Below are 14,162 nucleotides of genomic sequence, written 5' to 3'. Positions count from 1 at the left end.
ACTTAATCTGCATGCCGTAAGTCTTCAGGGAATTGTCCAGTGTTTGGTGTCACCCGACTTTACAAGGAATTTTGTACCTTGTCATCGCGTAAATTGTTGAAGCTTCAAAAAGTGTACAATCAAAATCTGTTTCTTTTTCAGTAACTAAGCAATTTCTTGAAATTATTGCAATAAGAGACACGCCTTAGGGTTAGGCACGATTCTAGAAGCGTTTGAAGAGTATACAATTTTCGGATAATATTAACCAGTTATTATGTCGAAGCGAAGAAAGCAGTCAACTATATACAAAATTTTTTATTCGAAACCTAGGCAATTGGACGATCTACGTCTAATTAAACAAAAAAATAATGAGAATTTCAGTATTGATAGTGATTCCAACGCTGTGACGAATAGTGAAATTATGGGTTATTCGTGATTCGTGAAATGTGTAGCCCCGAGCCTAATACAAGCATTGGAAATATAAGCACTTTCTGTGAAAATGATACCAGAAGCTAAATCCATAGAATTGAAAAATTGAATGATCCTACGAGATAGCAATTGCTTCAGAGCCCTTGGATTCTACCATCTAACTACAGCTTCCCCTATTCAGTTCATAAGAAGCAGAGCAGGGACGAAAAGAAACTTTTCAATCGTACTCGCTTGGAAGAATTCCGTTGGCTAGTATCCCCAAATAAGATGAGAGGCTTATTTTGTAAATATTGCGTTTTGTTTTTTTGAGGGGCCAGAGGCTCGAATCAATTAAAAAAGATGGTAAAGAAGCCCCTCGTGACTTGCTAAACGAACTGGAAAAGACGGTGACTTCGTTTCCCATGAAAATAATCAATATCACCGTGATTCAATTGACGCAGGAAAACATTTCCTTCTAAAATTTAATAACCCTGAAACCAGCATTTTAAGGCTTTTAAACAAACAAAGCAGCCAACAAGTGCAGGAAAACAGAGCAAGATTGAAGCCAATTGTAGAATCAGTTATTCTCTTGGCTCGACACAACACTACTGTTTGCGGCCATAGAGACGATTGAGAATTATTGGCAGAGAAAGACCCATTGACAAACAAAGAGAACTTTTGAGAACTTTTAATGTACCGTGTAAATAGTGGTGACATCGCTTTAAAACAAAATTTGGAAAGCTGAGGTACAAATGCTGCTTATAGCAGCAATACAGCGCATGATTAATTAATTGATTGTTGTGCTAAAGAGATTCTTAAAGCAATTCTTTCACTAATTCATTCTGCCAAGTTCTACAGTGTAGTTGTTGATGAAACAACAGATGAGTCACACAAGTCACAGCTAACTATTTCCTTTTGTTACAGTTACAATTGCACAAGACGTGAGGATTTCGTTGTTTTTTCTTAGACCTAAATGAAAAATTTTACTCGGACAGCATTAGAAACTTCGAACCGATCATTAAAGGGGAAACACTTGGAAATGTTGTGTTGGATTTTCTTCGATCTCTTGGGCTAGACTTGGGAAATTTTGTGGGCATAGGTGCTGGTGGATGTGCTATGATAGCTTCAGAACATTGCGGTGCTCTGAAAGAAGTTCAAAAGGTAGCAAAGAATGCTCTGCGTTGCCGAAGAATCAACCATGCACTAAATGTTTCTATGTCGAAAACTTATTCTGTCCAGAATGTTAGAAACTGCATCGGAGTAATAAAAGAAATATTTGTTTTTTGGTACTTCTGCAAAGCACAATTATGTTTTAATCAGAGTAATGGAAGCACAGCTTTTTGACATGTGTGACACGCGCTGGATCGAAAGGCACGATTCCTTAATGCAGTTTGTGGTGAAGTTCCCTAAAATCGTGGAAGCTCTTGAGATCATCAGCGGTTGGGCAGAATGCACAACTGCAGGAAAAGCAAAATCCTTATTGACTGCAGTCAAATCCTTCTATCTGATGGTAACTATTGGCAACCTTAGTAGCATATCTGGACTGCTTTTACCGCTCAGTCGACTATTTCATAGGAAGAGCTAGGGCCTTGCGTCTGCAGCAAGCCATGTTAAGGACCTTCTTACACAGCTGGAATTCAGGCGTCGGGAGAGTGAAAGCGAGGTCAAAAAACATTTTACAGGGTAACTAAAGTAGCAACTGAGCTAGGCTTAGAAAATTTGTAAAGCTGTTTATTCTTTTCTGCCTAAGAATTAAGATTTTGGGCTTTCTATCTAAATTCTGGACAAAATGTGGATATTCAGTCAGAATTTTGGAAAAAGAGTAGTCTTGCGGAACAAATTTTAGTAATGGTGTTATTATAGGATTTTTTGAATAGATTGGGAGGTAGTGCTTGTCAAGTAAATTTAAAACATAATTTGAGGTCTTCTATGGGTCACGAGCCATCTTAACATCAATCGTGTCTTTTTATTTAGTTTAATACTCTCCCCCCCCCCGATTGTTCCCTCAAAGTTTCATTTTCAGGTCAAATTTATAGCTTGATTGCTCGTAACAGGGACAAGGAAACTAGTAATTTTATAAATAATTTGAAGAAAACCTTTAAATTGAAACATTTACCTGCTATACTCGACATTTGCTGCTGTATGATATTTAGCACCAGCATCAAGGTCTTGATTTGTTCTCAGCACTGGAGGCATGATTCCCTGATATGTTGCACGAAGGTCCCACCAATGCTTGTTCCACTGATCTTGCTCCACCTGACCAGCAAATATATCCCATCGCCATCTATCCATCACATATGCAAAAGGAAGGAAGACAATCTAGAAGGTTAAAATTATGACTTGCTACTTAGCTATCGTCACGCCTAAAGGTCGCAACCGACATTTTCATGCTTCTGAATTGCCTAAAATAAGGTGCTCTCATAAGGAAAACTAGCTAGGCAAGGCCTTTCCAATGACACTTCGATCCCACTGAAACATATTACCCTGGTGATCAAGTAAAACAACATGACACCAGACACAAAATGGCATATAAGAACAATAGGGGTGACAGTAATGGTTCACCACATGAATAGGGCAGTAATATCAAAAGCAGCAATGAATTTTCTTTTTAAATCTCCCTCATTGTTTTTATTGTAAATTTTCTAAGGTTCCCTTAAATTATCCTTACCCGCTAGATGAAAATTAAATTGTCAACAACTATGTTCCTCATAAAAGATCTTCTTTGTATGGCAAACCAATTTAAAAAAGAAGGATGTCTTACAAAATTAAGTTGAAACAAAAAAAATATTTATTCACAAATTACGCAAGGCACATCTATAGAGCTAGCTTAAATAACTGAAAAGGGTCTTGCGGTTCGATTTATTGAAAACGCAAAACCGTCCTAAATGAAACAGAATGTTTTCCCAAGGCCAAAAATTCCTTGAGTAGGCTGTAAAAAATATAGGCTAGTTTATAAGTCTCTCAACGGTTTTTCCTTAGCTTTGACCTTAGATCCTCTTGTAACTTCAAAGGCACTTAGAGCATACAAGAACAGTCACCAGTGGTCCCTCATCGCTGCAGCCACCCAGAGATACCTCGTAAAGAATTATGAGGCGTTCTATTCTTCTGGTACTGCGTACCTGCCACTGTAGACAGACCTATGGCAGTCGAATTTCGGACATACGAATCACATGCCCGAGGTACCTCCAGTTCCGGTATTGGGTAACTTCAGTAATCATCAGCAGCTTTATTTTCTGTCGTACAGTAGCGTTCGTAATATTTTCGGTCAAATTAATATTTATAATATCGTCGTGGTTTTAGCTAAAGGTTGTAACTGACAAAATCATAATTTTACAGTAGAAGGAAAACAATGGTAAGAAAGTTTCCACAAATCAGAAAAGTAACCAGAAAAATCTAAGAAAGTTCATTAGTTATAGTATTTGGATGTATTATTTGATGGTATAAGTACATTTACAACAACTCTTACCTGATAGGCTATTCTGTAGTTACCACTTTGGCTGAAAACCAAAAATATAGCCTAAATAAAATTACAGCTTTTACAATTCTTTGTTTATACAACTTCAAATATGTAAGAAAGGTAAAAAAAAATATCATTTGTAGTTTTCATCATCTTCTTTTATGTCAGATTCGTTAAGGGTATTCCAAATGTTTCAAAGTTTCAATGTTTGTTTCAATGCACCCTTTTTTACACCTTTCACTTTTTTTATTCATTCACCTGTTTTTTATTCATTCACCTCTAGTACAGAGAACTTGGGAGTCATAATCATAACTATACTGCATTAGTTCAGCAGCATTCACGTTGTACTCTAGCCATTTAATGGAGTTCTATTTCCCAATTTTCATACCTCCGCTTTGGGTGACACCTTTATTTCTATTTGAAACAATGCATCCACCAAGTTTGTGGAAGCGAATAAAGTATTCGTGGCCGTCTAGCACTGCAACCTCATACTGCCTGGGATTGGCCCTGGCCACGCGACTTACCGTGCTCCACCCCTCGATCCTGCAAGTTGGGATGTTTTTGCTGGCCCTTTCTAAGCACGAGTACGTTGCGTCACCTTCTTGTTGTGTATGCCTGCTTTCAACAAAACACAAGACTAATTTCATCAACATGGTGTAGAAACTAAATAGCATATAAGAACATACCCATCACAAACATGTTCTAAATTTGCCCACCGCAGCAGTCTGTAACCCAGATGAAATTTCTGATTTCCTTATTTTTGAGCATGTTTTAAAACATAATGGCTGTGGCTTCATCTGCTCCTTGTATTCCAGTCGTCTGGTATCACAAGTGATAGTACCCATCTCTTCTTTGTAAGTCATAGATTATCATGTCATAAATTGCCAGTTACCTTATGTAAAAAATCAATCCTGTTAGAGCCTATGGAGTTTCAAGAACTTTTTGTAAATTCATATTTAGAAGCGCAGCATTCTCCTATTCTTCCTCTCGACTTATAATATCTTCTTTAATCATACTAAATATTCTTTCCTTTTGGAGCACGTTTCGCCTGATTCACATGAGCAGAATGTACTTCAGATTTTTCCTGTTTCTTATCTGTTGGCAAGTTAGCAAATCGACAACATGCTGAGCACTAGTCCTTTTCTGGCTGGTGGAAGATTAAGTTCAACGACTTCAGGATCTTTCTGACTAAGTTTTGCTTTCAGGTACACGTCTGGAGGCCAGGTATGTTTCTGTGTAAAGATTGTACATCTTTTTCTGGCTAAAGTCCGCATTCAAGCCCTTCTTAGTTGAGTTGGATCTACAGTAGTAGAAATCAACCGCTGAGAACAACTTGACATGATCTGTTGAAAATTTTGATTCGTCTTTAGTAACCGGCACCTTCCGATTTGTACTCTGGGGTCTTGCCTGTTTTCTTTTGTTCTGGAGCTTTTTCTTCGTCATCCAATACCTCACGATCCGTTCCAATTATAAGATTAGTCACATCACGATCGATAACTGCTTCTGCTGTGGAAATGTCTACAACTTCTTCTTCTAAGCGATCATTGGGTTCCTTTACTGACTGATCGAAAAAGAATGGAACAACACCAGACATTAATACATTGGAATCAATGGCATTTGTTTCCAAATCTTCTAATGCACTGATATTGTCACGAGTTACTTCGCATTTTTCAGCCGTTTTTCACATCACCAAGTTTCTTTAACATATCTTTATCCCTTTTCAATTTATATAAAAATAGAACTTTTGGTTGAGCCAACCAAATGGTTGATGTCAACGCACACAAGATCTTTGAATATTAATCGAGTCCTACCAAAGATCACTTTTACCAACATTTATTTGTAGTTGTCTTACCTACCAAAACCTTTTTAAACTTTCTGAAATTACTTTCATTTGAGGCTTCAGGCGTCTTGGTGAATATACAGAAAATAAGTGAGGCCATAACTAACAGTAGCCCTTGGTCGTAACTGGCAAAAGTAGTCAATACGATTTCCAGCAAAGGTCGTAACTTCACATACGACCTTTGCTCGAAACCAGAAAATTTCAGTTATGTCCAAGAAATGAAGAATATTCCAAGAAGTGCTGTATATAGGCCAATGATAAGTATAAGTATCATAGAGCTACTCAGTATGAACACGAATATGCAGAAAAACGGAATTCGAGAAACATGTCAGTTACGACCTTTAGCTAAAACCACGACGATATGCTTTATACACATTTATTGGAACGCGGGGAGTTTCCTTTGAAGTTTTGGTCTAAGTGCCAGGTTTTGAAACTATAGCAAAGCAGCAAGAAGAAGTTACTGTTGAACGACTTTAGCTTAAGTTGGAGAAAGTACTGCTGGTTACACCAAATTGGGGTCAGTTTCCTAAAAGACATATTTGTCTGGTAAATTTTAGCTTGATTTCTCTGCGGCAGGAGCCGATGTTATGGATAGTGCTTCCTAAATAATTGAACTCCACGTTTTGCTTAACGGTATGTTTTTAAGAGCGAAGGTCGAGTGGAGAGTCAGTGTTCTCCATACTTTTTGTTTGTCGGCACTGGTTTTGAGGCCAAAAGGCTCAGTAGCTTCTCTTAGATGGTCTTTAACCGGCCATGATATCGAAAGTTTTTTAATGCAATTATTATTCTGTAAGAAAACTCAAGCAAGCTCAGTTGTCGGCAAAAGCACTAGTTTTTAGAATTCCACAGAAATGGAAACATGTAATAAGTAAGCTTATTTAAGCTAGTTTTGTATATATATCTTACACAATCTACGAAGCAATAAATTTTATTTGTTTTAATTTTTAATTCTGCTATTTAATTCCATAAGCAAAATTTTAGTTTTTTAAGTTAATTTTTTATTGTTTTTGTTTCTGTTCAAACATACACAATAAGTCCCACAAAGAATTTTTGTTTAATTTAGGCAATTACGCTAAAGAAGTCAGTACGGATTTTTGTCAAAATGCGAAGTTAAGTACGCGTTTCACTTGCTATCTTCTTTAAGTTTTCCCATAAGATACGTGCAAATTCGTCATATACATAATGAGTCCGAGGAGTATTTCATCACCTGTATGTTTGAGAATTTGCAGATAAGAAATCAACTATTATCCTGAAATGGAAATATATAAATAGAACTTATTTGGCCTTGGGTAGTTTTTCTTCTTCAAAACGTGTTATTAAGTTCTGCTTAACAGAAGGGCTGGGAAAGGTAGTGTACAGGAAGAAGGATTGCAATCCCGCATTTAAGGACTTTCAACCATAAAAATTTTAATATGGCTTTTATTATGCCTCCCAAAGTTTCCACTCCAAAAAAGATCACGTAGCAGCTTACGATGGAAAATTTAGGACGAACTTATAACAGCTACGTAGAGAGAGTCAGTAGCTTACAAGTGGGTCATTAAACCTATCTCTGTATTATTTCAGTGGCCTGATGGCCCTAGACGAGAAAAAAGCTATAAATAAGTAACTATCCATGCAAAAAAGGGATTTTCCTCCTATTCCAAGATGGGGGAGGGCTATATCCTTTATCCAATGGTATTAGTTCCTGAAAAAGCCATGCGTTTAAAGCAAAACAACTGTTAAGTGAGGAAGAACCGTCATTCGAACCTGATTTAGGAATGATAACTATTATTTGGGTTAGTTTTGTGGGTAAAAGCTCGTTACGAAATAAAATCTATCGAAATCTCAAAAAAAAAGCTGGATCAAAATAACAACTGTACCATTGACAATATTTTAGCCGGGAACCCCATTTAGGAGAATTACATTCCAGCATCTTGAGTAACAAGGAAAATAACTTTTTCGTATGGAAAGCAGTGAGATGTCTACTTTTTCGTTTTTTCTCCTGCTTCTTGCGCTTAATAGTCGCAACTAGTAGGACACTAAAACATCATAAAGAGATGCTTAAGGACTAATTTGAAAGGAAATTGCTGTATCTACGTGCTATTTGTGAGGAACAAATCATGCTGTTAAAAATAGACACGAATTTTAACAAAAACTGCATTTTCGTGTGCATTTTAATAGAACGACTGAAGCCTTCTTCCATATTCAAGTTACCCCTAGTCCGTATTACCTGTTACGGAGTAAATAAACCTTTGCAAAGACACTCAATTTTTGCGATTAAAAGCGCTCAATAATTATCTTGACTCCAGACTTTTGAAAACTTTAAGTATGGTGTACCACTAATCGATTATTCACTTTTGTCCTCCTCCCTCCTAGAACTGTGTCTTTTGAACTTTTTTTTAAAGAAGTCAAAGGATGACTAGACCAGTCCATGTAGAGTAATGCTGTTAAAAAGCTCATTATCGGTATCTTTGCTTGTACGTAGTCCAGCCCTGTCACGTCTTTGCGATTTTACAGCATTGGCTGGGGAAACAGCGGTACAATCAGAAACAGGTGGCCGGCGTACGGGCTGTGCAAGTACTTGTAGAGGACAGCAATTGAAGCCACACCAAATTTCTCACTCATAGCTTGTAAGATACATAATTGCTGTTGGAAATTACAATGATCCTCCAGAGTGGCATTAGTTGTTTATAGCAACCCCTGCGAAAATTGAGCATCTCTTTTGACAAAGGGCCTAGTGCATAAATTATATGAACAGTAATCGAGCTGGATGGTAACAGGTTCTTCAGAAAAACCATAACATGAATCAGTGGAAAGGATTAATTGATCGAAAGCCGCTAGAAAACCGTTAATATAACAAAACCAAATGTTTAACAAATATTTTAAATAGGCCCTTTGGCTAATAATACAAATGTATATCCTTAGTTGGTAAAAATGGTTTAATTTTGTTAAGCAAAGTAATGGATGACTTATGAAAGTTCTTAAGCCCTGACAAACAAAAACAAAGAGATAAAACTCAATGAAAAGACAAACTAACGTGAGTGCGGCCAGTAGAGTGAAAAGATGAAAAGCTAAAACAACGCGGGTATTTCACGTGTATATAAACTAGGCGTCCTCAGTACAAAAGAAACAAAGATAAAAAAAATTAAAATAAACTAAAAGCTAATAAAACCACCAGCAATATTTAAAAAATACAATTGTCGCAACCAATCCTCGTAGGGAACAGAAGTTTTTAGAGTTACCTCGATGAGGACACTGATAGTGAGAGGGTTCCAGTTTCTGGCACGTCTAAAGCCAGGATTCAAGCACTCCCCTGTTTCAAGCATGCCCATTGGAAGGATTCCGACAAGGCCCTCGATTCCGACAAGACCCTGGATCCTACGACGTCCTAGAAGACACACCCTGGATCCCCGTGACGCCCTGAAAGACAGACTCCTGGATTCCCGTGACGCCCTGTTCTGGTCAGCAGATGCTAGGGAATGTTTATATTTGGGAAGACACACCCCTGCAATACAAGAGGTCCCTGTTTTAAATGGTCAACAGGTGTTAGGGAGTGTTTATATTTGGGAAGACAAAGCCCCGGATTCCCATGACAGCCCTGTTTTAAATGGTCAGCAGGTGTTTGTTAGGTCATTGGGGTGTTTAATTTTAGGTAGTGACAGTGCAAATATGAATGTTACGTGATGGGCAGTGCAAACGTGGGTGTTACGCAATGACAACGCACACGTAAGTGTTACATAATGGCAGCGCACACGTGGGTGTTACGTAATGGCACTGCAGACATAAGTGTTATATAATACTTTTTGAAATTTCATTTTCTTTCAAAATATTGTTTTTTTTCCAGACGTTCAAGGCGTTTTTTCTTTCAAGGAGTTTTGTTTGTTTGAGGGTGTTTTTTTTCCATTAGTTCTTACGTAAAGGGGAAAGCTTACGGAAGACGGATTCACGCGTGAGTTTTTTCTCCAGGAGGTAATGGGGGGATCTCCGCTTCTAACTCTGGAGGGCACACACGCGGGTGTTACATAATACTTTTCGAGATTTAATTTCTTTCAATGCATTTTTCACATGGAACCTTTATATTCTAATGATTTTTTCCCCATTAGAACTCGAAAGGCCATTTCCATCCAATGGGACAGCTCCCAAGACACCTGAACCAGCAATGTATTTTTAATATTATGCTTGGGCTAATACATTCTAGGAAATAATCTTTGCACGCAAGGAGAGCCCCCTTTTTGCGCATGCTCGAATGACGATTGTGTGCTTCCTATGGCTGAAATTGCTGACACGCAGAGGGGGGAAATCGATTACTAAAAATTTGTTATCACCTGCTCATTGAGTAATTCTTTTTGAGAGTATTACCAGATAATATTGCGTCTTGCTGCTAGCGTATTATTTAGTAATGATGGCGAAAGGGGCTATTAAATTGTGTAAATGTTTACATATTGAAGTTATATCCTAGATCAATCAGAGGCAACGTTATAGCGTTGCCTATAGCGAGGGCCATACGGCTCCAATGTTTTATTATCATTTTTTTCCAGAGGCACTTCCTATGGAAGGGGTCATCATAGAAACTTCAAAGGGGGCTCATTCGAATAGAAATCGAGAGTTCTAGTGCCCTTTTTAAGGGGTCAAAAGTGATTGGAGGGCAACTAGCCCCCCACGCCCATCATTCCCCCAAGCACATCCAATCAAAATTTTGAGATAGCCATTTTGTTCATCGTAGTTAATTTCTAGATAGAAATTATGTTTTTGAGGAGGATACTCCCCCACAACCCTCAGGGCGAGGCTTGTCAGTTATGCCCTGGTGGCATATAAAGTTTTCATAGAAAGCTTTGTCGTAGAAACTTCGAAAAAGGCTCATTCTATTGGAAATTCAAAGGTCTAGTGCCCTTTTTAATAGTCGAAAGTTATTAAAGGGCAACTAGCTCCCCCCACTCCAATCATTCCTCAAACTACATCCAATCAGAATTTTGAGATAGCCATTTTGTTCAGCGTAGTTGATATCCAGATATAAAATATGTTTTTGAGGAGGACACTCGCCCACAGCCCTCAAGGCAAGGGTTTTGCCCTGGGGGCATATAAGGTTTGTATAGAAGGCATTGTCGTAAAAACTTCAAAAAAGGCTCATTCGATTGAAAATTCAAAGGGGTATTACCCTTTTCAATGGGTGACAGTAATTGGAGGGCAACTAGTCTCCCTCTCACGCCCAGCATTTCCACAAAACACATCCAATCAAAATTTTAAAATAGCCATTTTATTAAACGTAGTTTTAAGTTCTGGAAATTAGGTCTTTGAGGATGACAACTCCCCCACAGCCCCCAGATCAAGGGTTGTAATCTATGTCCTGGGGGCATATAAGGTTTTTTATGGACAACATTGTCGCAGAAACCTCAGAAAGGGCTCATTCGATTGGAAATTTAAATGGCTAATTCTCTTTTCAATAGTCGAAAGTGATTCTAAGGCAACTGACACCCCTTCACGCCCACCATTTCTCCAAACACATCCAATCAAAATTTTGATGTAGTCATTTTGTTTAACTTAGTTGAAAGTTCTGGAAATTATATGTTTGAGCAGGAAACTCCCCCCACAGTCTTCAGGAGCAAGCGTTATAAGTTATGCCCTGGGGGCATATATGGTTCTTATGAAATATTGTTATAGTTTGTTATCACCTGCTCATTAAGTAATGCTTTTAGAGAGTATTACCAGATTATATTGCGTCTTGCTGCTAACGTATTTTTTAGTAATAAAGGCGAAAGGGGCTATTAAATTGTGTAGATGTTTACATATTGAAGCTATATCCTATATCAATCAGAGGCGACGCTATAGCGTTACCTATAGTAAGGGCCATACGGCTCCAATGTTTTATTACTCCCCCACAGCCCTCAGGGCGAGGGTTGTAAGTTATGCCCTGGGGCCATATAAGGTTCTTATAGAAAGCGTTGTCGTAGAAACTTCAAAAAGGACTCATTCGATTGGAAATTCAAAAGGCTAGTGCCCTTTTTAATAGTCAAAAATGATTAGAGGGCAACTAGCCCCCCCCCCACGTCCATCATTCCTCCAAATACATCCAATCAAAATTTTGAGAGAGCCATTTTGTTCAGCGTAGTTGATTTCCGGATAGAAAATATGTTTTTGAGGAGGACAATCGCCCACAACCCTCAGGGCAAGGGTTTTGCCCTGGGGGCATATAAGGTTTCTTATAGAAGGTGTTGTCGTAGAAATTTCAAAAAAGGTTATTTGATTGGAAATTCAAAAGGCTTGGGCCCTTTTTAATAGTCGAAAGTGATTAGAGGGCAACTAGCCCCCCTCTCACGCCCACCTTTTCACCAAACACATCCAATCGAAATTTTGAAATAACCATTTTATTAAACGTAGTTTTAAGTTCTGGAAATTAGGTCTTTGAGGATGAAAACTCCCCCCAGCCGCATGGGCAAGGGTTGTAAGCTATGACCTGGGGGTATATGAGGTTTTGTATAGACAATATTGTCGTAGAAACTTCAGAAAGGGCTCATTCGATTGGAAATTTAAATGGCTAATTTCCTTTTCAATAGTCGAAAGTGATTCTAAGGCAACTGACACCCCTTCCACACCCACCATTTCCCCAAACGCATCCAATTAAAATTTTGATGTAGCCATTTTGTTCAACGTAGTTGAAAGTTCTGGAAATTATATGTTTGAGCAGGAAACTCCCCCCACAGTTTTCAGGAGCATGGGTTATAAGTTATGCCCTGGGAGCATATATGGTTGTTATGAAAGGGATGCTCACATAAACTTCAGAGAGGGCTCATTTGATTGGAAGTTGAAAGTTCTAGTTCAATTTTTAAAAGTCAAAAGATATCCAAGGGAACTAGCCCCCCCCCCCACACACCCTTTTTTCCCCAAGACCATCCGATAAAAACTTTATAATAGAAATTTCATTAAAAATAGTTCGAATGTCAGATAAGAAAAATTCCTGTGTCGACGGAGCCCGCCAGGGCCCGGAGGCAGGCGTTATGAGTAATGCTCTGGGGGCATATATAGTTCTTACGGAAGTGATGCTCGTATAAACTTTAGAGAGGTCTCATTTGATTGAAAATTGAAAGTTCTTGTTCACTTTTTAAGAGTCAGAAGAGATTGGAGGGCAACTAGCCCCCCCCCTCCTCCACGCCCTAAATGCATCAGGTAAACATTTTTAGATATACATTTTTTTAAAATATTTCAAAGTTCTGTTAACAAAAAACTCCGGTGCCAACACAGCCCACCAGGGCCCGGGGGTAGGCGTTGTAAGTTATGCCCTGGGGGTATATAAACAATCAAACAATCATTAAGTAAAGAATCAATGTATACAAACATACAATAAATATTAATTTAAATTAATAAATAAATTTAGTTTTTTAAATTGATTTTCTTATGTTACTAAGTTTTAGACAATAGGAAACTAAAGGTCATAAAGCCAATAAGGTTTCGATGTTATATTGTTTTTTAGTTGTGCACTAAGATCAGTGAAAACAGGGCCAACAGCGGAAAGGTTGTGCACAGCCAGCCTCGTCCGCCCACCCTTTAGGATTAAACCCGACCCCCTAACATCCTCCCATTTGTAGCTAAAATGTGAGGATAGCCTTATATAGTGCTTGTTAATGGTTATCTCTTTTGTAAAGTTATTTTAGTTTTTTGAACTAATTTTTTATGTTACTAAGTTTTAGACAATAGAAAACCAAAGGTCATAAAGGCCATAAGGCTTTAATGTTTTATTCGGTCTTTTTCTAAGAACTCCTCATTTTGTTGTGTACAGCCAGCCCTGCCCGCCCACTCCTTAGCATTAAAACCGACCCCCTGATATCCTCCATTTGCAGTGCAAATGGGAGATTTTAAGGGGGCTCACCATTGCACAATCTTTGAAATCAATCCTGCAATAACTAAAAATATAAAGTATTTTTGAGTATTTTAACGCCTTCCACAACTCAAACGGTCCAACATTCTACAGCCCAATGAGTCTGTCTAATCTCCTAAATCGGGAACGGAGGAGATAAGTGAAGTTACGCCCCGTATTGGATGAGTCTCCAACCTCACCCTCCCCCTCTCTTACTGTCCACGCCAAAGTTTTCTTCTTTATGCCAACTACGCTAACCCAACCCCAAAGACTAATAAGGTAAAGTTTTGTATGGGAAAAACAAACATAGTAAATCTATTATAATTATCCAATTATAAGGTTAAAATACGTACTCTGCGGTAGATGCAAAATTGCTTTGGCAAATAAAATCCTATTAAGGTCAATTCCAAACAATCATTATCTCTCTGTGTCAGCAAGTGAAATGGTCTAAACACCCTTATTGAAGCTATTTTTTCAATTCATTCATTGTTGTCAATCGCTGTCCATAAGTTATGCAAGCTGTCTCTTGTTCATATATAAAGTTTTTATCAAAGAAGTAATCGTATAGAGTTTGAAAAAAGGCTCATTCGATTTAAATCGAAAGTTCTAGATCCGTTTTCTAAAGTCAAGAATAATCGGACAGTAAGCAA

At 38.1% G+C, this 14,162-nt stretch overlaps 1 protein-coding gene across 1 annotated transcript in view; it reads right to left on the bottom strand.

Annotated features, from left to right (window-relative positions):
* The window catches only part of LOC148939355 (angiotensin-converting enzyme-like), a 402,696-nt gene that overhangs the window by 47,242 nt on the left and 341,292 nt on the right, over window positions 1-14,162 (bottom strand). Inside the window, exon 22 of the mRNA XM_089107028.1 lies at window positions 2,504-2,706. Coding sequence (XP_088963154.1) covers window positions 2,504-2,706 — 203 coding nt within the window. The remainder of the gene's footprint in view (window positions 1-2,503; window positions 2,707-14,162) is intronic.

Source organism: Artemia sp. Qi Xiang Cuo, chromosome 21 (assembly GCF_049724085.1).
Source record: "Artemia sp. Qi Xiang Cuo chromosome 21, ASM4972408v1, whole genome shotgun sequence".
Lineage (NCBI taxonomy): Eukaryota > Metazoa > Arthropoda > Branchiopoda > Anostraca > Artemiidae > Artemia > Artemia sp. Qi Xiang Cuo.
Note: the sequence above shows the minus strand (reverse complement) of the source record. Positions and strands in the feature narration are given on the sequence as shown.